At 41.4% G+C, this 26,575-nt stretch overlaps 1 protein-coding gene across 1 annotated transcript in view; it reads right to left on the bottom strand.

The window, feature by feature from the left end:
* The window catches only part of CHAT (choline O-acetyltransferase), a 105,896-nt gene that overhangs the window by 43,107 nt on the left and 36,214 nt on the right, over positions 1-26,575 (bottom strand). The window contains exons 3-8 of the mRNA XM_066600416.1: positions 23,944-24,135; positions 18,157-18,275; positions 12,917-12,970; positions 10,261-10,441; positions 8,583-8,760; positions 2,098-2,267 (exon numbers count right to left, since the gene is read on the bottom strand). Coding sequence (XP_066456513.1) covers positions 2,098-2,267; positions 8,583-8,760; positions 10,261-10,441; positions 12,917-12,970; positions 18,157-18,275; positions 23,944-24,135 — 894 coding nt within the window. The remainder of the gene's footprint in view (positions 1-2,097; positions 2,268-8,582; positions 8,761-10,260; positions 10,442-12,916; positions 12,971-18,156; positions 18,276-23,943; positions 24,136-26,575) is intronic.

The following is a 26,575-nucleotide window of genomic DNA, read 5'->3' as shown; positions in this document are numbered from 1 at the left end:
GTTGGGAAATCTTTTTAACAAGTATTACAAGAACTACACAGTAGCCTATCATTTTCCATGGTGAGCTACTGAATAAATTGCGTGGGTGTGTGCCTCTCCCTGAGAGCGAAAATTGATGTTCTACATTAATGGTACTGTATTTATGTCTGTTATATTAGAATCATTGTCTGATGAAGAAAAAACATAACCAGAATTAATACTCCTGTGTTTCAATGTCCCTCTTCTCACGAGGGCCAATTATTGCTATTTACTGCATACAGAAGGCCCTTCAGAGATTTCAGGACATTTTATTTTACTATTTGCACATCTGTTTGCTGTCAGATTGATTTCATATTGTTTGTATGGTAAGACAGCACAGTAAGAAGTGAGCTTCCACTTTAATATTACCGAATGTATTTTAAGTAATGGGACATTTTTTAATCAATTCGACCAGGCTTTTGGGTCAAGAGGGGTGTTGCCTCTCCTTAGGAAGAGCACCCAGAAAGTGTGTGGAGACACCTATGGGTGAGTGGGTATGGGGCAGGGGGTCATTGTCTCTCCCCAAAGAGAGCACCCAGAAGGGGTGTGAAGACACTTAAGAGATGAGTGAGGAGACTTATAAGGCCATGCATGCTCCTCTGGGTAATGTATGTAAATAAGGAAGATGAAACAATATGCGCCATGCACCTAGGATTGCATAAACGGGCTAATTCAAGTAGCTGGAATTAACCAGTTTCTCGCAATCTTTAGTGCAGTATAGTTGCGATCTTTGCGTGTGGTTATACTGCGTGCCCACAGCACTCGTGTGAACGAGCCCTTAAAGAGATGGAATTAAGTGCAGTATAATGTACTGTAATAGTTAATATAAAAACAAAAGGAGGGAATTATTAAGAGTTGCATTTCAAATGCTGGTCTTAATAAGATACCCATAAGGGTAGGATACATATAATGGATAAAGACGGGGCCACACTTCCTTCCAACAAGCCACACTCTCTTATCTTAAAAGTGGCATACATGACATAATTCGAAAGAGTCACAATTTAGGTGTGTGCCAAAATAAGAAACTGTTTTGTACCACTCTTGCCATAATAACTATCCTGCAAAGTTTTTAAAGGCTATAGATACCTTTAACATGATTTTTACATATGTTAGTGGTTATTTTGAATAAGGGAGTTATCTAAGATATCAAAACGGATGGCTTATTCCTCTTGACCTAAACATCGGGACATACTGGGAGATACTGTATGTGAAATGTGTGGATAGTGGTAGCTAACAAGCGAATATGAATCAAAAGTTTTATTTGTTCAAAGTGTTATAAAGTACATTCATCATAGTGTGCATCAATGTGCTATATCTACAATTTAATGTATGGTATGAATGGTAAACAAAGTAAGAATTTGATGCTTTTTCATACATCTAGAATAGAATTCTGAAACATATACCTGATTTTAATGAGCTTTCTTGTGCACTGACCAAGACTTTAGCAAATAATCTACAGGGATCACATGTGATTACTTTAGTACTGTAGGCTTGTAGTTAAGACCAGATGGAAGTGGTTCTCTTCCCACTTAAATTCTCAATGGTCCATTTAGTTGTATGCATGTTTGTTCTGTAACATCTGCATATTTGCTTCACCTTATTATGTATCTACATATCTGAACAAGGTCCAGAATTAAATGGTTGATAAGAATCAACATATATAAAAGCACATTGGGCTTTATAAAAGTAGTACCATATACAGGGTTAGTGAAATGAAACCTCCCTAAGGCCCCCTGCCCATGGCTGAGACAGAATATCGCTAGCGAAATTCCACCATGGGGGATGAGGGGGAGCGCTGACAGGTCTCAGCAGTGGGCCTAGCTATTTTTTACTATTTTTTTTTTTCATAAATGGCAAGCACATTGTCTTAAGTGTCCATGGTCCGAATTTTGTCTCCTTTAGAGCAGCAGAACTCCCTCCAAAGGCCCCTGAGTTGGGAAAGTTTGATTTAGCTAACCCTGTGTTCTTGAAATAGTTGCACAAAACAATATTCATTGACATGTTTTGAGAGGTGGGGGTTCATGGCTGACACATTGTAGCAGCACAAAGCATGCATCATCTTATGAAATTTGAAATTACCTGCATAGGTTTGTCATACCATCGATTGCCTCCATTTTTGTCATAACCTCCACCATGAAGAAGCTGCAGTGCTCTATTGGCTTCATTAGGCTCTAGCCCTGTTGGTGCATCCAGGCAGACCAGACACATGCATCGCTCAATCATATCTAAAGAGTCGCGGTTTGTGGAATCTGAAATAAAAAGAGTAAAGACTGTGAAGCTGACTATAGAAGTAACAAGGAAACGTGAGTTTATGTCCTCACGCTTGCCCTTATGGGCCACAATGCTTGACTGTTATAGAGAGAGTTCAAAAAATTATTTAATTTCATTGGTTGTACACATACGTCCTTCAGTGACTTCCAAACTTCTCATAATTAGATTCATCAGTCCATACAAACCTAGGGTACTTTTAAATGGGCCGATGGTCGCCCACGTGAGCAATTACAGGCGATTGATGTCCCATGTAAACCCAAGACCTGACAGGGGAAGTGAGTGAAAATTGCTTACATATCTGGGTCGCTTGTTTTTTAGATCACTTAAAAACCAAGCAACTGTTGACCCATTTATGAATGACCGCCTGTTTACTCTAAATGGAGACGGGCGACTGGAAGAGATCTTCAGTGCTCTCTGCCTCCATTCAGTGAGCGATTGATGTTCCTGTGTAAAAGCATAGGAGCGATAATCGTTGGTATGTCTGACAGTCGTCCGGTGTAAAAGTACCTTTTCTCCACATCTTACGTGTTCAGGATCAGTGTTCAAGTGCAGATTTTTTCCTTTTTGTCCATTTTCTTTTGTCAGTAATGACCTATTTATAGATATGCCTACTTTAGATACAGGAAAACGGTTTCTTAAAAATATTTTTAATTTTTATAAATATTTAAATTTCTTTAACTTTTTAGCTTTTTTTCTATTAGTCCCACTAGGGAACTTGAACTTGCAATTACTTGATCACCTGTACAACATACAGTATATTATTCAAAAAGATGGAGCAGATATGGGGATTTAATTACAAACATACTACAAAAGAGAAGTACACAATCTGCACATCACTGAAAAGAGGAAGGTTCAAAGTTTTTTATGGCATATCAGTATGTTCCATTTTCCATTTTGTAGTTGTTTGTAATTAAATCCCCAAATCTGCTCCGTCTATTTAAATAATTCTGTACTTCAATATTGCAATATATTTTTACTTTTTACCTTAGCCTATTAAGCCTTGCCACAGGCATTCTGCTCTTGCAAAATGCGTTTTAGCTTTTATTACAATGTTTTTGGAATATAATTGAATGTTTAATCACTTTTTATTGTGTTTTTTTTTTTTTGCGGGAGATGTGAATGAATGATAGTAAGATGAATGAAAAGTAAATTGTGTTTTAGTTTTATTATCAGTTACGTTGCGGGATAAATAACATAGCAACTTTTATTCTCTGGATTGATAAATCACAGAAATACCAAATATATATATAAATTAATTAAAATGTTTTACTAGTTTTACACAATGAAAACACTTTAAAAAATTGTTTCTCTGTTGCTGCATTTCAGGACCCCAAACCATGACCTAAATACATTTCTGGCAACAGGGCTGTGTGGGGGCTTGTTTGTCACAGGATAAATTCTAGATTTCAATGGTACCATTTTAGGGCTTAGTCACACCGGGCATCGGCGCAGGTAGAAGACGGCCGCACTTCAGGACGCACGTCTCTCTGCAGGGCCGGAAGAAAGAACATGTGACCAGCTTCATTGCCGTACATGTGTTCTTTCTTCAGCGCTGCGGGGAGTCGTCCGTCTTGAAGTTCGGTCGTCTTTTTCCTGCAGTAAGGGCTCAGTCACACGGGCTTATCAGCGCCCATGTACGGGTGCCGATGCGCCCGTGTGACTAAGCCCTTAGCATCTGAGGCAACATTTGATCACTTTCTATTCCATTAATTGGGAATAGGATGAACTAAAAGACAGCAATTCTGAGATTGTTTTTTTTTTTTTAAAGCGTTCACCATGCAAATTACATAACATAATTTTATTTTCCGTGTTGCTACAATTACTGTAATACCAAATTCACATAGCTACTTTTCTACATTTTACTACTTTTACACAATAAAAATCACTTAAAAAACAGTTTTTGTGCCATCTTATACCAAGATCCATAGAATTTTTATTTTTCTGTTGATGGAGCCGTATTAGGGCTTATTTTTTGTGGAATACACTTTACTTTTCGTTATTTTTATTCAACATTATAAGTCTAGAGTTCAGATTGTTACAGATGCAGCAATACCAGTTATTGCAGGTTTTTACATTTTAGACTTTTTTCTGCAAGAAAGATGTTTTGCAATTGAAAAACATTTTTGCAGTTTTATTAACTTGCTTTTTTTTTTTTTACTAATCTTACAGAACATCTTCTGAAGTGTCTTTTAACTTCTTATTTAATCCTAATATGAGACTTGAACAAGTGAATCTCTGAGTACTGCTATAATGCCTTGTAATGCTTTGGTGTACAAGTTTTATACGGATAGGACAGCAGTATATCAGGTCTAATAGGCTTCTGTACTTGACAGACCTAGAGGCCTCTTGCTGCCCATAGCAACCCTTTGGCACTCTGCAAACTTACGTCAGGGGGGTCATAAGTGGAGTCCCTCCCTCTGTAGCCAGTTTTATTCCACAGTTGTCATTAGACATCCAAGCATTGCTCCACCCTGCATGGGACACTTGTCCTTCTTTGTTCTTATTATGTAGTGTTCCTCTGGCAATATCGGCACTTTCTACCAAATCTTTAGGTTGTAATCTCTCTTCTTTGATTGTAGTATGTGCTGATTCCATATTTGTACTTTTTTATGTCTACTGTTTCCACGGACTGTAGATCTGTGGAGTGTGTTGGCTAAATAAATAAACGCTATCAATATTGTAAATAATGGGACTTTCACAATTTCGTTATCATTATTGATCTCTTTTGGGCTGCACACAACTCACATGTTAGTGATGGATTTCTTATTTTAAAAATATGCCTTTTCTTTATGCTTAATTGGATTTTTTTGCTGGATTGTCTGCAATTTACAATAACCCAGCACATTTCAGTTCCTGAAGTTGGTAAATTAATAATATTTTAGTATGCATTACCTGATAGGATGTCCTCAGATGTCATTTAAACCCTACATGTAAGGGAGATCGGTAGGTCAGTGCATGCTGCAACTAGACTATTGATCAGTTGGTAAATGTGGTAAATAAATACATTATTGATCATTTAATAATTCTATGTCCCTAGTTCACTTATGCTCTGCTTTTTCATCATTCACCAAGCTTACCCTTACTTCATCTGTTATAGCTTGTCATGTTAACAGATGAGCTCTGGTTATCTTGTAAATCTCGGAGACTGATTTAATTTGCTCAAAGAAAATGATGAATTTCATGTTGTAATTATATTAGGGCTGGCTTTACTTTTTGAATCCTTCAGCTCCTAGCGATTTTCCTACCAACTCTGCTGGCATTACATGGCCAAAATCCATGAGTCTGAGTCTGGTCAGCTTGGCCTCCATTGATATATCGGGTCTTATATAATTCAGGACTTCTCTGTTTGTTACTCTCACAGTCCAGTATATACACAGCAGCTTTCACCAGCATCACAGCTCCAACACATCAATCCTCCTTTTATCAGCTTTTTTCACAGTCCAGCTTTCGCATCCATACATGGCTCTGGGGAAAACAGTGGTTTGCACTATCCTGAGTTTAGTTGCGATGCCGATATCCCTACTTTTCCAGATTTTGTCCATGTTTAGCGTTGCGCTTCGCTGCAATGATATCCTACGTTTTATCTCTGGCATGTATTCTCCATCCCTTCCAATTTTTGAATGATGGAAGATGAAGCCTTGCACACATTCTACGGCCTCATTGTTGAGTTTGATTAGAATTTGGCCATTTTTTGCAGTTGTCATAATTGTAGTCTTCTTTACATTCAGGTAGAGGCCCATTTTTTCTCTTTCAGTTTTAATCTTACAATTCAGCTGCTTCAGACCGGCTTCTGTTTCTGCAAGCAGAGTTGTATCTTCTGCATAACAGAGATTGTTTATGATTCTGCCAGCTTTTTCATCACGATTTCCAATTTGTCCAGGTCCATTTTCCTCATGATCACTTCCGCATATAGGTTAAACAAACAGGGTGAGAGGATGCAGCCCTGTTGGCCACCTCTGTTGATCTCAAACCAATCTGTGTCCCTATATTGTGTTTTCACAGTGACTTCTTGATTGGTATAAAGTGATTTTTCAACTGAATTCATATAATGTAATCAAAATACTAATTATATTAGATACAATAGAAACGTTTGCTCTTTGAAAAATTACATCACATTCCTGTTCCTATTTTAAGTGTACTGTTGCTCCTTTTTTCAAGAATTTTTATCTAGGTTTTGCCAACTATAATTGAGCCTACAGGCTGACTCTTGTAGACTTTGTTATGGAGGGTTTTACCCAGTCATCTTCACCATTGTGCTGCAGTGTATGTGCGGTCACATACCTGCATATGCTTTCTAAGATCGCTGGACAGACAAAGGACTCCTAATGATTACTTTAATATAAATTCAGGAGAAGCCATATTTGAATTAATTAGATTTTCCAGACTTCCCCTTTTAGACTAATGTATGGGAGAACAGTCAGAGGCCTTATATATAGTTTTGAAAATCTACTCAACAGCTGATACTCTGCTACCATGGTTGTCATCAGAAGTAACTCTGTTCCAAGTCATATAACCTATAGGTTGTTCACACAATGAATTTATGACGTGGACTCCGATGTGGATTTTCCATGCAGAGATTTTAAAATCTGCAAAAGAATTGACATGTATACTCTTGACATGGAAACCACTGGGTGGTTTTGGCTGATTGACTTGTGCAAATTATCATGTAGATCTGCATGTAACTCTGTGGCAGAACTCTAAGGCTGGGTTCACACGGGGCGTATTACCGCCGGAAATCCCGCGGTTTGGCCGCAGCAAAAGCCGCGAGATTTCCGCCGGGAGAAGCGCCGCGGAAAAACCCGCGGCAGCTTTGAAGCGGCCCGGCCGCTCGCTTTTCCGTTGCGGACGGCGCTCCCACAGAGAAGAGCGTGGCCGCGACGGAAGTAAACAATAAATAGACATGCAGCATCTTTAGAAACCGCGGCTGCGGCCGCCGCAGCCGCGGTTTCAGCCGGACTTACCGCAGCGGATTGGCCGTCCCGTGTGGACGAGACTTCTGAGAAATCTCGTCCACATGGCTGGCTAATCCCGAGATTAGCGGCCACGGGCGGATTTGCCGCAGCAAAACCGCGGCAAATCCGCCCTGTGTGAACCCAGGCTAAAGCTCAACCTCAGATTTCTGCCACAAATAACTCAAAATGGCAAAAATACTCTGTTTGGTCATTATATGAGCAATTAAGGTCATAAATCGTCAAGTCATCTAGTGGGACTAAGAAATGGAAAAAAAGTTGAATAAAATGTTTAAAAATATGAAATAAAAAAAAGCACACAAAACAGCCTTTTACTCAAATTAAAAATGCTTTATTGCATAAAAAATGGTACATATATTTGGTATCGCTGCATGGTTACAACCCAAAGTATAACATTATCACACTATTTAACCCTCATGATGAATGCCGTAAAAAAATGCAAGAATTACTGTATTTTATTTTGTTTATCCTACCTCCCCCAAAAAGTTTAAAAAAGTGACCAAAAAGACATACATACCCGTATGGAAATGGTACTAATCAAAATGTCAACCCATCCTGTAAATACCTCCTTAGGCCTTAGTCACACGGGCATAAATACGCGCGTAAAAACCCACGGGCGTAAATACGCGCGTAAAAACGCACCAACTAAAGATAGAACATATTGGTGGCAATGGACATGGTCACGCGTTTTTTTTACGCGCGTACATACGCGCGTATTTACGCCCGTGTGACTAAGGCCTTATACAGCTCTGTCGGCATAAACAGTCAACAGTGCTCATACAGCTCCTCAATAGAAAAATAAAAATGTTATGGGATACGGTGATAGAAAAAAAATCAGTTTTTTAAAAGTTTTCTTATTGTGCAAACGTAGTAAAACATTTCTAAAAAAACCATTGCAATTGTAATGACCTGCAGAATAATTTGTCATTTATATTTTGCAGTTAACGCTGTAAAAACTAAATGAACCCCGAGAAACAAAACTCAAATAATTTGAGGAATAAGTTTTTTCATCCCTCCCAAAAATGTACAAAAAGTTTTTCAATAAGGAATACGTACCCCAAAATGATGCCATTAAAATGGATTTGTGTGTGGAATCAGCACCTATATCTGTGGTGAAATTCCGCCGTGTGAACAATGCCTAATAAATTTTGAACTCTAAAGAACCCGGAAGTGCTTTCTTTTCATCCCCAAGAACGGGATATTTACTGGCTTTATTTGTGTAACTGTATTGGGGTATCATATCAGTGCCCTTATTTTATTACCTCTGTCATATTGATTGATTGTGAGATTTGCAGATACAGCTTTGGACAGTCGGTAGCTTACCTTTCATTAACACCTCCCTAGCCTGTGCCCATTCTTTTCTCCCATCTGATGTCAATAATCCAATTGGTGGAAGGCGCTCATCTTCATTTTCTGCCATTCTAACTATTTTTCTAAGCTGAGTGAATAAGTCACCTTCACTTAGACGGCGGAAGTTAATAACGACATCCAACACAAAAAACTGTAGGAGCAAAATGACATAAAGTATAAATGGCCAAATACATAAACTGTGATACATTTTTTTTTGTACAATCTTTTTGAATGTCTAATAAAATTCAGCCAGCAATTTGTGCTTATTTTTTATTGCTCCCTATATTGTTGAACAGTGATAAAGATAAAATGTTAAATGTATTTTCACAAAAAGTAGGGAACAGAATAAAGGAAGTATGCCTGGATGATCAGACTACTCAGTTTCTGTTGTCTCTAACCAATGAGATTCATAGTTCTGCACTTGAGCTGTAGATTCCCTTTCCCTATGGAAGGAGACTAATCATTGGGTCTTTTTGTCCCAGCTAAAGGTGCTATTCGTTTGTGCTGTCATCCTGGTTTCTGACTCTGGCTATGCCTGATTACTCTGCATTCTCCAGTCCTGGCCTTGGCTTGTTGTATTGACCAGTCTCCTACCTGCCCTGACTCCTGGCCTGTTTGTACCATGCTATACCTGCTCTGACCTCTGGAATATCCCTGATTCTGAATTTACGTTCCTGCCTGCATCCGGATTTCCCTTACTATGCTTCTTTTCATACATTCAGGTACTGCACCCTGGTCTATTGTAGCCTCAGCTGATATATAACCTTGAACCACTGCCAGTGTAACAGCATAAGGAACCCTTAGCGAAGCCTAGAACCTGACTGGTGGGGTGGAAGGGTGAAGATCTAGGCATGTTGTTTTTTGTGCTTTTTTGCTGCTATCTATACCCATTTATTTGTGTGGAGAAATGGGGATGGTGTGTGTGCTGCTCTCTACGTGTATAGATAAACTGTGGGATGAAAGACTAATCAAGTAATAACAAAAGCCTGTCAGGATTTCGGGTGCCAGCAGGTGGGCTCCAATTGATTGGGACCCCCCCCGTCTGGCGCGAGGTGAGTCCTAAAATCAGTATAGAACTGATTTTTTAAATATATTTTTATACTGAAATCTATATGAAGATATCAAGGCGCTGCACTCCTTATTTGTGTTCTAGGTTCATCAGGTGTCGCCTCTAAATTTAGCCCAAAGTCCAACCAGTGTGTGGCATAGAGGGTTCACATCTACTGATCCTGGCATATATGTTTATGCAAGAAAGATTGGTGGAGCTAAACATTTGTATTTATGCATTTACTTGGTAAATGTTATTGCAGGCCTTGAATTGTTTTTCTAATGTAAAGTTTTCTGATTTCTTTTGGTCCCTTGCAATTGGACCCGAACCATACAAGTAATGATTAGGGTCAACATCTCTGACAACTGAGGCTTTTATATTATTCTTTGCATGATATAACGTGGCCAGCATAAGTACAAGACAAATGGTGGTTCAGGTTAAAAAAATGACAGAGTAGGCAAAAATGTCTGTACCACATTCATTGGATGTGTAATTTCGTAATCCCAAATTTACATTGTTCTTCTCACACACTGACAGAAGGAATACAATTTCATTGACCCAGTTATTGGTATATAGTTTTGAGTTATTCATAGAAGAACGTACCTGGTTATTACATGCAACAATAATGTGCTCTGGCTCTGGCATAATACTGCTTTCCTGAGCCACAAGTGTATCCTTTGTTGCCCCTGGAAGACGGTAAGAAGAGAATAGCCCGTAGTACTGCTTCATGCACATGGGCTGTCCGGACAGCTGACCTCGAGCATAGTCTACTGGTAGAACATGCCTAGAACACAAATATTATTATTGTACCCCAACCCACAAATAACCATCCTATACTAAAGTATATTATTTGATCTATGGTCCGTGTGTGTTATATATATACATATATATATTTATTTAGAGAGACTTGGAAATATTGATATTTGAAGTAGTCTAAATTGAAAGCCAAATGGTCACTGGAATTGGAACAGTGCTGCAACGCCCTTCATTGGTGAAGGTCCCGGTTCACAGAGCCTCACTGATGACCTCTTCTGACATGTCTTGATTAGCGTGAAAAAAGCTTTGAAGGTAAATGTTCACTCTGACACCATTACACAGCGAGGGACCTTTCACACGGGATGGAGTATAGCCTCCTTCTGAATATTCGCACCAAAATCCACACTGCTAATGCACGGATTTGGGGTCTAATTGAAAATAGCAGAGTCCTGCTGGCAATTCCACCTCAAAATCCACAGCTAGCAACGCAGATTTGGGTGTGGAATTGAGGAAATCCAGGGACAACATGGATTGCTGCGGAATTGTCCGTCCTGTGAGAAAGGTCCCTGAATGCAGTTCTGTTACTACGCTATATTAGAAATCATGAGCAGAATGAAATGAAATGAATCCATAGATAAAACACTTGGATCCATTAGAAATATATTAGTGCAAATAACACTTCTGCTGTCCAAGAAGACTTATCTGTACCAGTGTTATTCTCATTTTGTGTTTTCACCATGCTGTCATCCCATAAATTACAATAACCCTTCATCCATCAGTTGTTGTCTTCCCATGGGGAACTGTTCATCTGTTCATGGGGACATTAGGTGTCCATCTACATCAGAGTGCTATTCCTTTGCACTATAAAATTAGACTTACTGTATGGCTATTATTTATAAGATCAATGAATACATTGATTACTTCTCTGGAGCCCTCTTGAAAAAGTCAAATATTCTATACCATATAGTGATTCTAAGGCCAGTTTCACATCTTCATCAGAACCTCAAGCCAGAGGTTCCGTTGCAGAACCGGCTGCAAGTCCTGGGAGAAAGAGCGCTGCATGCATGCAGTGCTTACTCTTCCATCCCAAAACCGGACAGCTGGGCGGAAAGCGGGTGGACCCCATTATAGTCATTGGGGTCCACCGGGTACTATTTATTTCCTTCCCCAAACAGAACCATTCAGCCGGGGGGATTCCCCTTTCCTGCTCCGTTCATGGATACACTTGCGGAATCCCCAGCACAGGTGTGAAAGGGCCCTAAAATGTATCAGTGCATCAAAATAGACATTAGAGTTGCCTCCCAAAACAGCATATGGCATTTGGTTCAGTGTTGGTGTGTGTGGCGTATTCCAGTACATAACGTCTTCCAGGACCTAATGCTTCACAGCTTGGAACATCCACTTCGCCTACAGATTATCAGCGATTTAGGGTGTCTTCACATGTGGAAGATTTCTTGCAGAAATTTCCGCAACTGTCCATTCTTCCTTCAAGATGTGTGGAAATTCATGTGCTTAATGTCATAACAACCCATTCAGATCAATGGAACTGACTATTATTTGTGAAGATTTCTGCAAGAATCCTGCATTGTGTTTATATACCCTAAAGACTATTGTAAAGCATATTTTAGGCCCTCTGCACACGACCAGGTTTGAATTGTGTAATCTGTGATTGTCTCACGCATGGACAATCCGCAGCATTCTGCACCAATTCAAAGCAATGGAGCATCCGCATGTCCACTCACATGAGCGGATAGTGACTGCGATTTTCTGTAAGAAAAAAAAAAAAAGATCACAACATGCTCCATTTTTGCACGGATTCCGCGTGGACAGCTTTCATTGAAGTCAATGGAAGCCGTCTGACTTGTGGCCCTTGTGCAATTGACATAGTGGAAAGGCATCATCGCTCGGCCATAATGTGGGAAAAGCAGAAGTTAAAAAAAAAAAAAAATCTGTACTGTGCATGTCCAACAGCGAGCCGTGTGGCCCATCCGCAGTACAGAAAAAGAAGAGCAGCTACAGGTACGTGCGGATGTCGCTGCTGCCAGGGTCGGATCCCGCCGCAGGCTCCCTTAGTCTGCTGATGTGCAGTTAGAAAACCATGAAGAATATAAACATTTTGCATCTAAAGGAAGCAATTTAGCATTTGTTCCAAATCCTACACATTATGAATTTACTCACCCTATGATTATACAATTTTGCATGCTTAGAAATCTTATATACAATATCAGTTTAATTACAGTACTTTCTCGGTTTACTGATTTATCTAGAAATTCTAGTTAACTTACTGCACAATGTTATCTTCCGGCATTACCAGCTATAGCTCACATTTATAGCTTTCCTTTCTTGCACTACGATGCATTGAAACAATGGAACTGAAATTGTTGTATGACACAATTATATTAGCGAGATGGCTGCTACCTACTCATTAATATAAGTGTAACTTAATTAAAACAAAGAATATTGCTACTGCCAGGTTTTTTATTATGCAAGGAATATAACTTACATGTCCAATAAAGTTTTGTAATCAAGCACTCCTGAGATGAGGTTAGCGGTAAACCTACAAGGAAACATGAAGCATAATGTTACTGGCCGAACTATATGAACCTTTCCTACATGATCTCTATATGAAGATTTCGCCCTTCAGTAGTGAGCCAGTGACATTCTCACACCCAAAAGCCGAACAGAAATTACCAGGTTTTTGTATTGTGTCCTTTTAGTTCCTGTTTTCATACAGGTTTTCTCTATCGTCAACAGGTAGAACCTTTAACTCCAACTGCAGCCTTCTGATCACGGCGTAAACACTACAAAATCATGTCCGATACCCACATGGGAAAGTTTGTGATACTCAGGTTTATAAATAGTAAGTAGTCGGACATAAACTGGATTTATTGTTACATTTTATATAGCTTACTATGTGGGGCCTACAGGGAGCACAAGAAGGGGGATACTATTACTGTGTGCGTCACCTCAGGTGGCATTAATACTATCTAGGGCACTATGGATGGAGAGATTATGTGGAACCAAACTATCTTCATGGAAAATTGAGGAGGTAAAGATGTCTATGTGTCAAATTATGCAGAGACAAGTTATGAGCAGAAGATGTCATCATGACGGTATGGGCCGGGACAAGAATAAGGGAAAGTGATCGACTCCATTCAGAGGACATGTCACCTGGATATACTGATAGTGTAATTATTTATATGGTCTATAAAGTGGTGGCATTATGTGTTCACATTATAGGGGTATTATTTGTCCTTCATAACTAACTAACTAAATAACTAACTAACAAACCGGAACGTATAAAGGGGGTGCAGGTTGAGGGGCACTTGGGGAACAGCGACCACAATATAATCAACTTCCAGCTGTCAATCAATAGGAAGCCTCATCAGGGAGCGACAAAGAAACTAAACTTTAGTAAAGCAAAATTTGATGAGCTTAGAACTACTATCGGTAACATTAATTGGGACAACATCCTCAAAAATATCAGTACGGAGGAAAAATGGGAAAAGTTCAAAAGGATCCTAATCACCTCATGTGAGCAGTTCATTCCCTTTAAAAATAAAAGAAACTCAGCTAAAAGGAAACCAATGTGGCTCGACAAGACGGTACGAGGGGCAATAAACGAAAAGAAGAAAGCGTTCAAACTACTAAAGCAAGAAGGCAGCGAAGAAGCGCTAAAATCATACAGGGAAAAAAACAAAATATGCAAAGATACGATCAAAACTGCCAAGGAGGAAGCAGAAAGACGGATCGCAAAAGAGAGCAGAAACAACCCGAAGCTATTTTTCAACTACATAAACAGCAAAAGGATTTGCAGGGAGAGCGCTGGCCCTTTAAAAAACAATGCAGGAGAAATCATTGATGATGACGAAGGGAAAGCAAATCTACTAAACAGCTTCTTCTCAAGTGTGTTCACCAAAGAAAAGGAAATGCCACACGAGATGCAGGGGAATAAAACGAACCCCTCACAAAATATCTCATACCTAACGCAGGAGGAGGTGCGGAAGCGTCTAAAGAAAACTAAACTTGATAAATCACCGGGCCCAGATGGATTACACCCAAGGATACTAAAGGAACTAAGTGACGAGATAGCTAGGCCGCTATACCTAATATTTCTAGACACTATCAAGACCGGAGTAGTACCATTGGACTGGCGCATTGCCAACGTGGTTCCAATTTACAAAAAAGGGAGCAAAAGTGAGCCTGGTAACTACAGGCCAGTAAGTCTCACTTCAGTAACGGGAAAAATTTTCGAGGGGATTCTGAGAGACGCCATCGATGAGTACCTCAAGGAGATTAAGGGAATAACTCCTCACCAGCATGGATTCATGAAGGGTCGCTCATGTCAGACAAATCTGATCAGTTTCTACGATGAAGTAAGCTCTAAGCTGGACCAGGGAGAATCTATTGATCTTGTATATCTGGACTTCTCTAAAGCCTTTGACACTGTGCCACATAATAGGCTAATATACAAAATGAGGCAGCTCGGATTGGGTGAAAACATGTGTAAGTGGGTAAAAAATTGGCTCAGAGATAGAAAGCAGAGGGTGGTAATAAATGGTTCGTACTCTGCTTGGACCACAGTCGCTAGCGGGGTGCCACAGGGTTCAGTATTAGGCCCCACTCTTTTCAACATATTTATTAATGACCTGATAGAGGGGCTGCACAGCAAAATATCAATATTTGCAGATGACACAAAATTATACAATATAATTAATGCAACGGAGGACAATGTGCGGCTACAAACGGACCTGGATAAGATGGGGGCTTGGGCAGAAAAATGGCAAATGAAGTTCAATGTTGAAAAATGTAAGACTATGCACATGGGCAAGAGGAACGGATGTCACAAATATTCACTTAATGGGGTACCACTGGGGAAAAGTGATATGGAAAAGGATCTAGGGGTATTAGTGGATAATAGACTAAACTGGAGTAACCAATGCCAATCAGCTGCTGCAAAGGCAAATAAAGTCTTGGGGTGTATTAAAAGAGGTATAGGGGCGAAGGACGAGAACATTATCCTTCCACTATATAAGGCACTTGTCAGGCCTCACATGGAGTACTGCGTACAATTCTGGACACCGGTGCTCAGGAAAGATGTCACAGTGCTTGAAGGGGTTCAAAGAAGGGCAACTAAACTAATACATGGAATGACGGGACTGGAATACCCAGAGAGGCTATCCAAATTGGGACTATTTACTCTAGAAAAAAGAAGGTTAAGAGGTGACCAAATAACCATGTATAAGTACATGAGGGGACAACACATGGATCTCTCCCGTGATCTGTTTACACCCAGGACCACAAAGGTAACAAGAGGACATCCGCTACGATTAGAGGAAAGTAGGTTTCATCACCAACATAGAAAGGGGTTCTTTACTGTAAGAGCAGTTAGACTGTGGAACTCTCTACCGGAGGAAGTGGTGATGGCAAAATCGATAGAGGAGTTTAAAAGGGGACTTGATGTCTTTCTGGAGAAGAAGTATATTACAGGATATAAATATTAGGTTAAGTGTCAATCCTGGTATACAGGCAGGTAGGAACTGTTAGGGGTTGATCCAGGGAACAGTCTGATTGCCATTAGGGATCGGGAAGGAATTTTTCCCCCAAAAGGGCTAATTGGCTTCTGGCCTTGGGGTTTTTTGCCTTCCTCTGGATCAACACAGTAGGATAGACAGGCTGGACTAGATGGACAATGTCTTCATTCGGCCTTTCATACTATGTTACTATGTTACTATGTTACTATATAGTATTATTATTGGTAGTACTCATATTTGCATGTTGGTATTAATCACTATGTGGTGGTAATATGTGAATTCATGAATAGGTGAGTGCTGCCTCTGATTGGCTGAGTGCAGGGACCAATGAGAGGCAGCTCTCAGCTGTCATTTAATAGCTGAGAGCTACCACTGATTGGTCACAGTGCTTAGCTAATCAAAGGCAGCCAATTCAGCAGGCGGGAATTTTAAATAGTTTGGGGATAATTTGTTTTCATGGGACAATGCTTTTAAAGGGGAAAATTTGGGGAGAATACTATTGATGATCTATGTCCCAAGAGTCATCTATAGCTGATAGTCTGGGATCCACTGCTCGGGTTCCTGGCCGATCAGCTGAGTCGGCGCCCGCTGTCAGTGACACAACACACAGGGGTACAAATTGGAATTGCAGGCACAGTTCTCATTCAAATCAATAACAGCTGCACCTGCAACTACAAGCATTAACCCCTAAACACAGATCAGAGCTATCTGCTTCTGCTCTGTACCCCTATGTGTTATGGCGCTGACAGTGGACATTCAATCAGCTAATTGGCCAGGGTCCAGAGTGACAGACCGCAGCCAATCAACTATTGATAACATATCCTGAGGATCAGTCATCAATAACATTTGCCTATTACACCCCTTTAAGGGTGGTTTCACACAGTTTTTTTTCTCAAAAAAGCCACAGTTTGTGGCAATTTTGGAGCCAAAACCAGGAAGGGATCCAGCTGGAAGGAGAAGCACAAGTCTGTTCTTTAAATTTCCCATTCCTGTTAACCTGCTTTGACCCAAAAAAAAACAGCATCAAAAACCGCCACTAAAAAGAGGGCTTTCACATGGGCGAGTGCGATATTGGTCCAAGAAACTCAGACGATATCACTCTTGCAAACCTTTACCTGTGAGTGCGATACATTGTGCGAGAAAAGCACACTGCAGCACATTTACATATTTCACACGTGAAGATTGTATGTTTATTCAATAGTAAAGATACAAAAATTGCATCACATTCGCATGAAACTCGCATTTACATGCCAGTGCGATGCCATTTTTTTTTGCCTGCCATAGGAGAAAATGGGTGAATCTTAAAGAAGAATCAACCAAATATGGGACACACAGCTATTTTTCTATCTCAGACCATCGGTCCAAGAGAAAAATTACTCTGAGCTCAAAGGGGTTTTCCAGGGAAAATCCTATTGATGATCTGTCGTCAGGATAGGTCATCAATAGTTGATTGGCTGGGGGCCTTCTCCCGGGACCCTGACCAATCAGCTGATTATGCGCCTGCTGGCAGCACTGTAATTACAGAGAGATCAGAGTGGAAGCCTCTGCTCCGACCTCTGTGTAGTAACTGGTGCTTGTAACTGCAGGCACGGCTCTCATTGAAATCAACCCGAGCCATGCCTGCAGTTGCAAGTGCTGGCCACTCCGACTGCTGTATTATTGTGGCACTGTCAGCGGGCGCACAGTCAGCTGATTGGTCGGGGTCTCGACCAATGAACCCCAGCCGATCAACTATTGATGACCTATCCTCAGGATAAGCATCAATAGTATTCTCCCTGGAAAACCCCTTTAACTGGCAGCAGTAATTACTCCTGGATGACCTCTTTACATCGGGTATTTCACATTAGATAAACCTTTGTGTTGTCTTCAGCTTTCCTTACTACTTTGAATTGGTTTTTGCTACACGGGATAACCATTTGCATGCTGTCGCGAGGAGCTTCTGTTCTGGGCCTTGTGAGTAAATGGAAAGACAAACAAGATTTTACATGTTCCAATTGTAGACGGATTAGGGATCCCTCTCTTCCCGTGTTCTACTCTGTAGCTACAGACACCTATTGTTTCTGCCTATGTAAAGTACTGTACCTCACCAACAGACTCCTACAACTGTTTTGCACCAGATTTTGAGGTCATTTGCATCTTTCACACTTGCCAGCATGCTTTGTGCGTTAGATATGGAAACTAACGTATTACTGTTACCGTATTACAGTACCTCAATTGATCGTTGGCATCCTGGAAGTTGTGACGTGCAAATATTACTGCTGGACTGGAATTAACTGGGAGTGGAAGACGATTATTTAAATACATGTCATCAAGCCAGTATTGGTGTATCTAAAAAGAGAGAGGTTATTGGGAATCATGTAGATAAAACACAATAAGATGAAATGGACATTTTCTTTACCTGGTATTGTTATGATATTTAACTACAGCCCTAATAAAATCTCCTGACACAGAGATTATGAAGACTGGTAGTTTAATTACCATGTACCATGTATAGGCTTCTTTTACACATTGTAAAAATAGTGTGTAATGATGAAAAAAGACATATCCATCCATTTCAGCCTATTACCCCCCCCCCCAACAATGATCCAGAGGAAGGGAAAAAAAACAATCAGATAGAAGACAATTTTCCTTATTTAAGGGGAGAAAAATTCCATCCCGACTTCAATCTGGCAAGCGGAATAATCCCCGGATCACCGATCCTTCTGGAGTAATCTGTGATATAACATGTAATATTGTAATGCTCAAGAAAGGTGCCCAGACCCATCTTATACTATTATTAAATTCACCATCACCATGTCCTCAGGCAGAGAGTTCCATAGTCTCACTGCTCTTACAGTAAAAACCCCCCTTCTATGTTGTGTAGAAACCTTCTTTCCTCTAGACGTAGAAGGCGCCCCCTGGTTACAATCCTGGGTATAAATACGGTAGATGATGGAAGAGATCTCTGTACTGTTCTCTGATATATCTATACATAATTATTAGAGTGCCCCCTTGTTTCAGTCCTGAGTATAATATATGATGGTAGAGATCTCTGTACTGACCCTTGATATATTTATACATAGATTTCAAAGCAGCTCCTTGTTAAGGTCCACTTACACAGAACGAATGTCGGGCAAACGATGCCCGACACTCATCCCTGTGTCTCCGCGCTCCTGCATGGGAGCTAGCAGAGCAGGCTGGTTCACGAAGCAGCCAGCGGGGCGGGGCAGTGCAGGAGATTTCTCTCCTCTTACTCCCCCGCCCCCCTCCATTCACATAACAAAGCCGCCGTTCACTACTTAACGACGCTGTTTAAACTGCACGATGAGTGATGAGCTTCATCGCTAATCTTTCATGCTGCATAAATGATCAGTGATGAAGCTCATCGTGCAGTTTAAACAGCCGCCGTTCAGTAGAGAACGGCGGTTGTGTTATGTGAATGGAGGGGGACGGGGGAGCGAGAGGAGAGAGATCTCCTGCACTGCCCCGCCCCCTGCTGGCTGCTGCGTGAACCAGACAGCTATGCTAGCTCCCGTGCAGGAGCTAGGGAGCGTGGGAGACACAGGGCCGAGTGTCGGGCATCGTTTGTCCGAAACTCGTCCTATGTAAATGGGCCTCTACAGTCCTGGGTATAAATAGATGGTGGGAGAGAGCTCCGTATCGTGTGTGTGTGTGTATGTATGTATATATATGTATATATATATATATATATATATATATATATATATATATATATATATGTATACTTGTATTTATTTATTAAAGCAGGAGGGATCTCTGTATTGCTCCTGATATATTATACATAGTTATTAGAGCGCCCCCTTGTTACTGTCCTGGGTATAAATAGATGATGGGAGAGATCTCTGTATTGTTTCCTGATATACCGTGTTTCCCCAAAAATAAGACACTGTCGTATATCAATTTTTACCCCGAAAGAGGCACAGTGTCTCATTTTCGGGGGGAGCTTATACTCACTTGGTCTGCGGCGTCTTGGTCCCTGGCGCTGCTGATCTCCGGCAGCGATGCAGCAGGCTGCAGTGACCTCTGGGTTCACACAAAACTCTTCTTCTGGTGATGGCGCTTTAAATACCCCGCCTCCAGCAAGTGAGTGCTGTGATTGGCTCACGAGGGCCATGGCTCAGTCAAACAGAGTCGGCACTTGATGAGCCAATCACAGCCATTCAGTGATGTAATTCACTGAATGGCTGTGAATGATCGAGCGCCGGCTCTTATTGGCTGGCGCTCGATCCAGTCACAGCACTCGCTTGCTAGAGGAGGGATATTCAAAGGCCTGTCACCAGAAGGAGGGTTCTGCCGCAGCCCCAGGGACCAGAACGAGAGACTAGGATGCTGTATTGATGGTTTTTTTCCAATTTGCTAGGGCTTATTTTGGGGGGAGGGCTTATATATCAAGCCCCTGAAAATAGGGGTAGGGCTTATTATCTGGGTAGTGCTTATTTTTGGGGAAACCGGTATCTATACATAGTTATTAGAGCGTCCCCTTGTTATAGTCCTGGATATAAATAGATTATGGGAGAGATCTCTGTACTGGTACCTAATATATTTAGTGAAGTGTTTCTGATGTCAAGTGCTGATTACCAAGATTGGCCCATATTTACCTGGATTTCACACAGGCCGATTCAGAATGTATGGAAGATGATTGTACGTACGATTGTTCACCCTACATACAGGTTCATCATTGGCGGCAGCAGATCCCGCTTACCCAGGATGATGTGCTACAGACAAGTAGGATTTTTTTGTTGCACGTCACGCAGTCAACTGTGTTCGTCAGCTGATTGTGTGTACGTTCACACAGGCTGATCATCTGGGAAACAAACGTTCTAGTGCAAGTTCATGGCCCGTCCTCAGGCTGTGTAACAGAGCCTAGCCTAGAGACAGCAGTGCAATCACTGAGAGGAAAAAATGAATCATTCTGAGCCATTTTTCATGTTACATTATAAATATGATGAGCAATGCTCTTGTGATATAAATCCAGGGAAGATATAGGACAGTAATTAATTGCTTGAATAATTAATTGATCAGTCTTTAGCCACAAATTGCATTTTGAGCCCAAAAGTTGCCTTCATGCTTGTCAATGTGGATTTTCTGTAGTCTACTTTTCTCTTAAAAGTTCTTAAAAACTGTTATCAGAATATGGTTACTTCTAAAACTAAGCTCCTACAGACTCACAAGAGAAAATTCCAGTTAATGGTAAAGTATCTGTAACTCCTTAAGGACGCAGACCTTTTTTTTCATTTTCTCTCCACTTTCAAAAAAATCATAACTCTTTTATTTATCCATTAATGTAGATGTCTGAGGGCTTGTTGTTTTTGGCGGAACGAGTTGTATTTTTTACTTGTACTATTTAATGTATCATATAATGTACTGAAATGGGTGGTGTACGGACAGGAGGGAGGCGATGTACGGTGGCACAGCACCATAGAGAGCTTTGAGGGTGATGAGTTTGAATTTAGTTCTGTAATGGATGGGCCACCAGTGCAGTGACTGGCATAGTGCACTGACGTCAGAGAAGCGGCTGGATAGGAAGATAGTTCTAGCTGCCGCATTTAGTATGTATTGAAGAGGGTAGAGTCTGGTGCTGGGAAGGCCGATGAGCAGTGAGTTGCAGTAGTTGAGTCAGGAATGGATGAGGGCAACAACGAGTGTCTTTAGCGTGTCCGTGGTGAGAAATGGATGGATTTTAGCAATATTTCTGAGGTGTAGGTGGCATGTTTGGGCAACAGATTGGATGTGGGGGGTGAAGGAGAGGTCAGAAATCTAATGCAACCCAGAGTCAGCGGGCGTACTGTCTGGGGCTTATTATGGTGCCAGATATGGACATGTTGGGGGAAGGTTGGCTGGAAGGCAGAAAGACAATAGGCCAATTTTTGAGAGATTAAGTTTGAGAAAAAAGATGTTAGAGATAGTCGGTAACATTTGGAGGGATGATTTTGAGATGTCACAGGGAGAGGTGTATAGCTGGGTGTCCTCAATGAAGAAATGATATTGCAGGCCAAATTTGTAGATGGTTTGTCCAATTGGGGCTGTGTAGATAGAGCAAAGGAGAGGACTCAGGACTGAGCCCTGGGGGAACCCAACAGCGAGAGGAAGTGGAGAGGAGGTAGAGCCAGTGAAGGAGAAGCTGAAAGAGTGGTCAGAGAGATAGGAGGAGAACCAGGAAAGAGCAGTGTCTTTTGGGCCGATGAAGCGAAGCATGGCGAGGAGGGGGTCATGGTCAACAGTATCAAACACAGAGAGGTCAAGGAGGATTAGTAGGGAGTAGTTGCCGCTTGACTTCACCGTCATCATGTCATTTGATACTTTTGAGAGGGCAGTTTCGGTCAAGTGTATGGGGCAGAAGCCGGACTGGAGGGGATCGAGGAGACAGTTATCAGAAAGAAAGTGTGTGAGGCGGGAATAGACCACGCGTTCTAATAATTTGGTTATGAAGGGGAGGTTTGAAATTAGTCAGTAATTGTCAGCATCGGTCGGGTCAAGAGTCATTTTTTTTAGCAGAGGGATTATGATGGAGTGTTTGAATGAGGAGGGGAAAATGCCAGAGATAAGGGAGATGTTGAAGATAGTGATGAGGTGAGTAACACAGCCGGAGAAAGAGACCAGAGGAGATGATAGGGAAGAGGGTCGCTAGTATAGTAAGTGAGTGAGTGAGTGATGGATGCAGTGCTGAAGAAACCAGGATTGGGGCTAGCCATGCAGTTTTCAGAGATTTCTTTTAGGATGGTACCGATTTTCTCTTTGAAATGGACCGCTAGTTCTCCAGCATTGAGCTTCGTCACAGGGGCCTGTTCTTTGGGGCTGAGGAAGGAGTGCAGTGAGTCGTTTGGAGTTGCGGGATAGTAAGGAGACAAGGGAGATGGAAATAGAGTGCATTTCATTGAGTCAAGAAGGGGGGCACATGGGCTAATTGTTGGGCTAGGGGGTGGTTTGGTATGATAGGTGGAGGTTTTGGTATGGAGCAATATGGAGTGGACCAGAGTTGGGGGAGATGTCCCTCGCAAATCTAAATCTCTAAGTCTCAAATTCATGTCATTGTCATCACAGGGCATTACAATAGGTGACACCACTAGAGGCAGATAAGACAGGATCCACCAGCTCACCTCCGCACAGATCACATACAACACCTTCCCATAAAAGTCAGACTACAGGTTCCCAGGTCCCATGACCCATCTGGTTGCTGTAAAACATATCTATATATGTTGTTACAGCAGCTCAAGCAAGATGGCCAGCCCCATAATCATGTACAGAAAATAGAATAAAAAATGCAATCAGAAAAGAACACATTTCAGGATCTGGTTTTAAATAGTTAAACTATAGGTGATTTAAGCTCCTTTAAAGGTAAGAAGATTCTAAAGTTTATTTCATAATATTTTGAGCCTGAAGGAACTTATTTGTTGGGCTCATCTACAGCCACATAGTTTCCAGACTCCAATGCAAGTTAGCCAGAAAAGGCTTGCACTGAAATGATATGGAACTATTGGGTGTATTATAATATGCTGATATGTACAGGATGTGCTGGAAGCAGTCCATATAAGTTCATAATATCTATGTGCTCAATTAAACATGCAAATAAGGAAGATGGAACAATACCTCTGCAGAGCCACCTCATTAGTGGGCAAACACCCGAAACAGCTGTCTGTGTATGTATTCTGGCTTGGCTTTCAATTCCTAGTCATTGTTACAAGGTTTTATATAAAGAGTCTAACATTGACTTTCAGGAATGCTGCCTTCCAATAGGTGGCCCTGCAGAGGTATTGTTCCATCTCTCTTATTTGCATTATACCCAGAGGAGCATGAATCACCTTATAAGTCTCCTCACCTTCAAGGTGCTCTTCTAAGGAGAAAAGATAACATTCCTGACTCAATTAAACATGAAACACTGTTTTCTAATTGTTTCCAATATTAAGTGGAACTTTATGTTATCTTCCATATTTGTAGCCCTTTTAAGCTTCTATATTCATGTATTATGTTGGTGTAGGTGCACGATTACAAGTCTCACCCAGTTTTCAGTTTTCTCTCTCAGCTCCAGCAGTTTCTGTTGCAGCATTTCACCCACACCGCTGGGCGCCATAAATCTATCCACAAGTGCTTTACTTTTATTATATTGTTCTTCTGAGACCAAGTGCTTCATACATTGCAGATACATATCCATAGTTTGCTGGAGCGGTGGCACGGGCAGCTTGGGTAACTCCTGAAGAAATTGGAAATGCTCGTCTGTAAATATTGTTATACTGTACGTTCCCTTCTAATAAGAGCACTGCCATCACCACTTACTATATCATAGCCCAGTCTAGGCCACTCTCACAATACTGGTTTTTACCACATATAACACGCTCAGGTTTTGCGCACGTAATACGTGGTAACTATCTTTACATTACCGGCAATGGTGCCTCTTACACAGAACGCAAAATGCACGCAGAAAAATAAAAAAAGGACATGCTCTGTCTTGGCGCTTATCCCGGCACACACTAGTTTGAGAGCCGTCTAACAGCCGATACCTACAGTTTTACCATTCAATTCATAGAGCTCTTTTAGAAAAGTCTAGGTTTTACAAATAGTGCGGCCTACGTAGTTATATCAGACCAAGCATGACATAACTCAACGAGCGGTGCTGGAAGGGGCTGTTTAAATGAGGCGGTCTCTCGTTTGAACGAGCGAGCACCATCAGAGTTTGCTGGGACAACCTGTTTATACCGGCAGGTACATCGTTGGCTCATTCAAGCTGAACTTTTGCACCAGACCCATGAGCCTTTAGCTAAATCTGTGTTGCCGCTCCATTCAACATTCCTATTTAAATAATGGAGCAGCGTGACCACTGCTCCATTCATTCAGGGACCTTTGGGACACCCATTCTTGTAATCGGTGAGGGCTCACCTTGGGCGGCCAGTATGCCTAAAAAGAAAATCTAGATTTGTACTATCATTTATGTCAGCTTCTAGTATAAACTATAGTACATTTGTTAGTTTGTGGAGGGTACAACCCTTCGGCAAAACCCCACCATTTTCTAAAAAAGTTTAAAGAGTGCTGCAATAGCGGAATATTCAGCACCAAAATCTGCACTGCTAGCCTGTGGATTTTGATGCGGAATTCCAGGACGCCATATTGCACTACGATGTTGCGGAATATTCCATCCTGTGTAAAAGCCCCCTGATTCTCCCAAAGTCTATAATAATTGTAAAAGGCTGGGCCACGCAGTAGTGTCTCCATAATGCCCTCCACAGCTAACAGAACTTACCTGTTGCAGCATTAGCATGGCTTCCTCTTCTCCTGATTGGGGCTGTGTAGCACATAATCATGGCTGGTCAATAAACCAGCTTTGTCTTACCAAAAAAACCAAAGAGGACTTAGTAGTTGGCAGACTGCTTTACTCTTGTGGTTTCCATTCTATCTCATCAGTGCTACAACCAGTAAGGGGAGAATGGGAGTGAAGGACAAAGCTCCAGGCGCCACTTATCTCTAGGCCCCATGTAGCTGCACAGGCTGTCATGGCAGCAGCGCTGCCTCTGGATGTCATGTACTGTATATAGTAAAAAACACTTAAAAGCCGAGGGAAATTCCATCTCTGAAAAGGAAAGTGTGGAACTTGTACTTTGCTTTCAAATAAACTGAATGGTGTCAGCAAGTTTATGGCTGAGAAGACAGAAGAAATGTGGGGACATAAGGCAAGAGATGAATGCTACGGCATGCAAACCAATAAGTACATTCTGCACTCTGTATTACTTGTTAACCCTTACTGGGGTTATTCATTTAAATCTCTGCTTACTCTGGGCTTAGAGGTCCACTAAGCGGTCCTATTGCTGATTGACAGTTATTTCTCTATGCATAGTCATACCAAAACAGCTGTCAATTACTGATAGGACCACCCACTGGACTGTACATACAGGGGTAGCTGTTAATCAATGATTGGACCGCCCACTGGACTGTACATACTGGGGTAGCTGTCAATCACTGACAGCTTCACCAACTGGACTGTATATACAGGGGTACCTGTGAATCCCTGATAGGACCGCCTACTGGACTGTATATACAGGGGTAGCTGTCAATCACTGATAGGACCACCCACTGGACTGTACATAGAGGGCTAGCTGTCAATCACTGATAGGACCACCAACTGGACTGTACATACAGGGGTACCTGTCAATCATTGATAGGACCACCCACTGGACTGTACATACAGGGGTAGCTGTCAATCACTAATGGCTCCACCCACTGGACTATTTTGCCCAGAATAAGTAGGAATTTATGTGACTAAAACATAAGTTCTACTGAATCTATTCCCCATAAACTATATAAAGCCATTAAACCTAGTGGCTCTCTTCAGTAAGCTGCACATTACCCGTGTGTGCGAGTTACAACCGAGAGGCCCAGGCGCAACTCCTGTCGCACATGGACACAAATCTGTGTGCTGTCGCATTTACACGTAGGCAGCACATTAAGGCTGGGTTCACACAGGGCGGATTTGTTGCGGTTTTGCTGCGTTTTTTTCCGTTGCGGTTTTGACGCAGAAGAACTGCTTCTGCGGCAAAACCGCTTCAAAGGTTAATTTGGGCTTGCGGATTTTGCTGCGGATTTTCGTGCGGAAAAATCTGCAAGCGTTTTTTTCCGCAGCGCTTTTTTACTTGTCGCATATT

Source organism: Eleutherodactylus coqui, chromosome 4, assembly GCF_035609145.1.
Source record: "Eleutherodactylus coqui strain aEleCoq1 chromosome 4, aEleCoq1.hap1, whole genome shotgun sequence".
NCBI lineage: Eukaryota > Metazoa > Chordata > Amphibia > Anura > Eleutherodactylidae > Eleutherodactylus > Eleutherodactylus coqui.
Note: the sequence above shows the minus strand (reverse complement) of the source record. Positions and strands in the feature narration are given on the sequence as shown.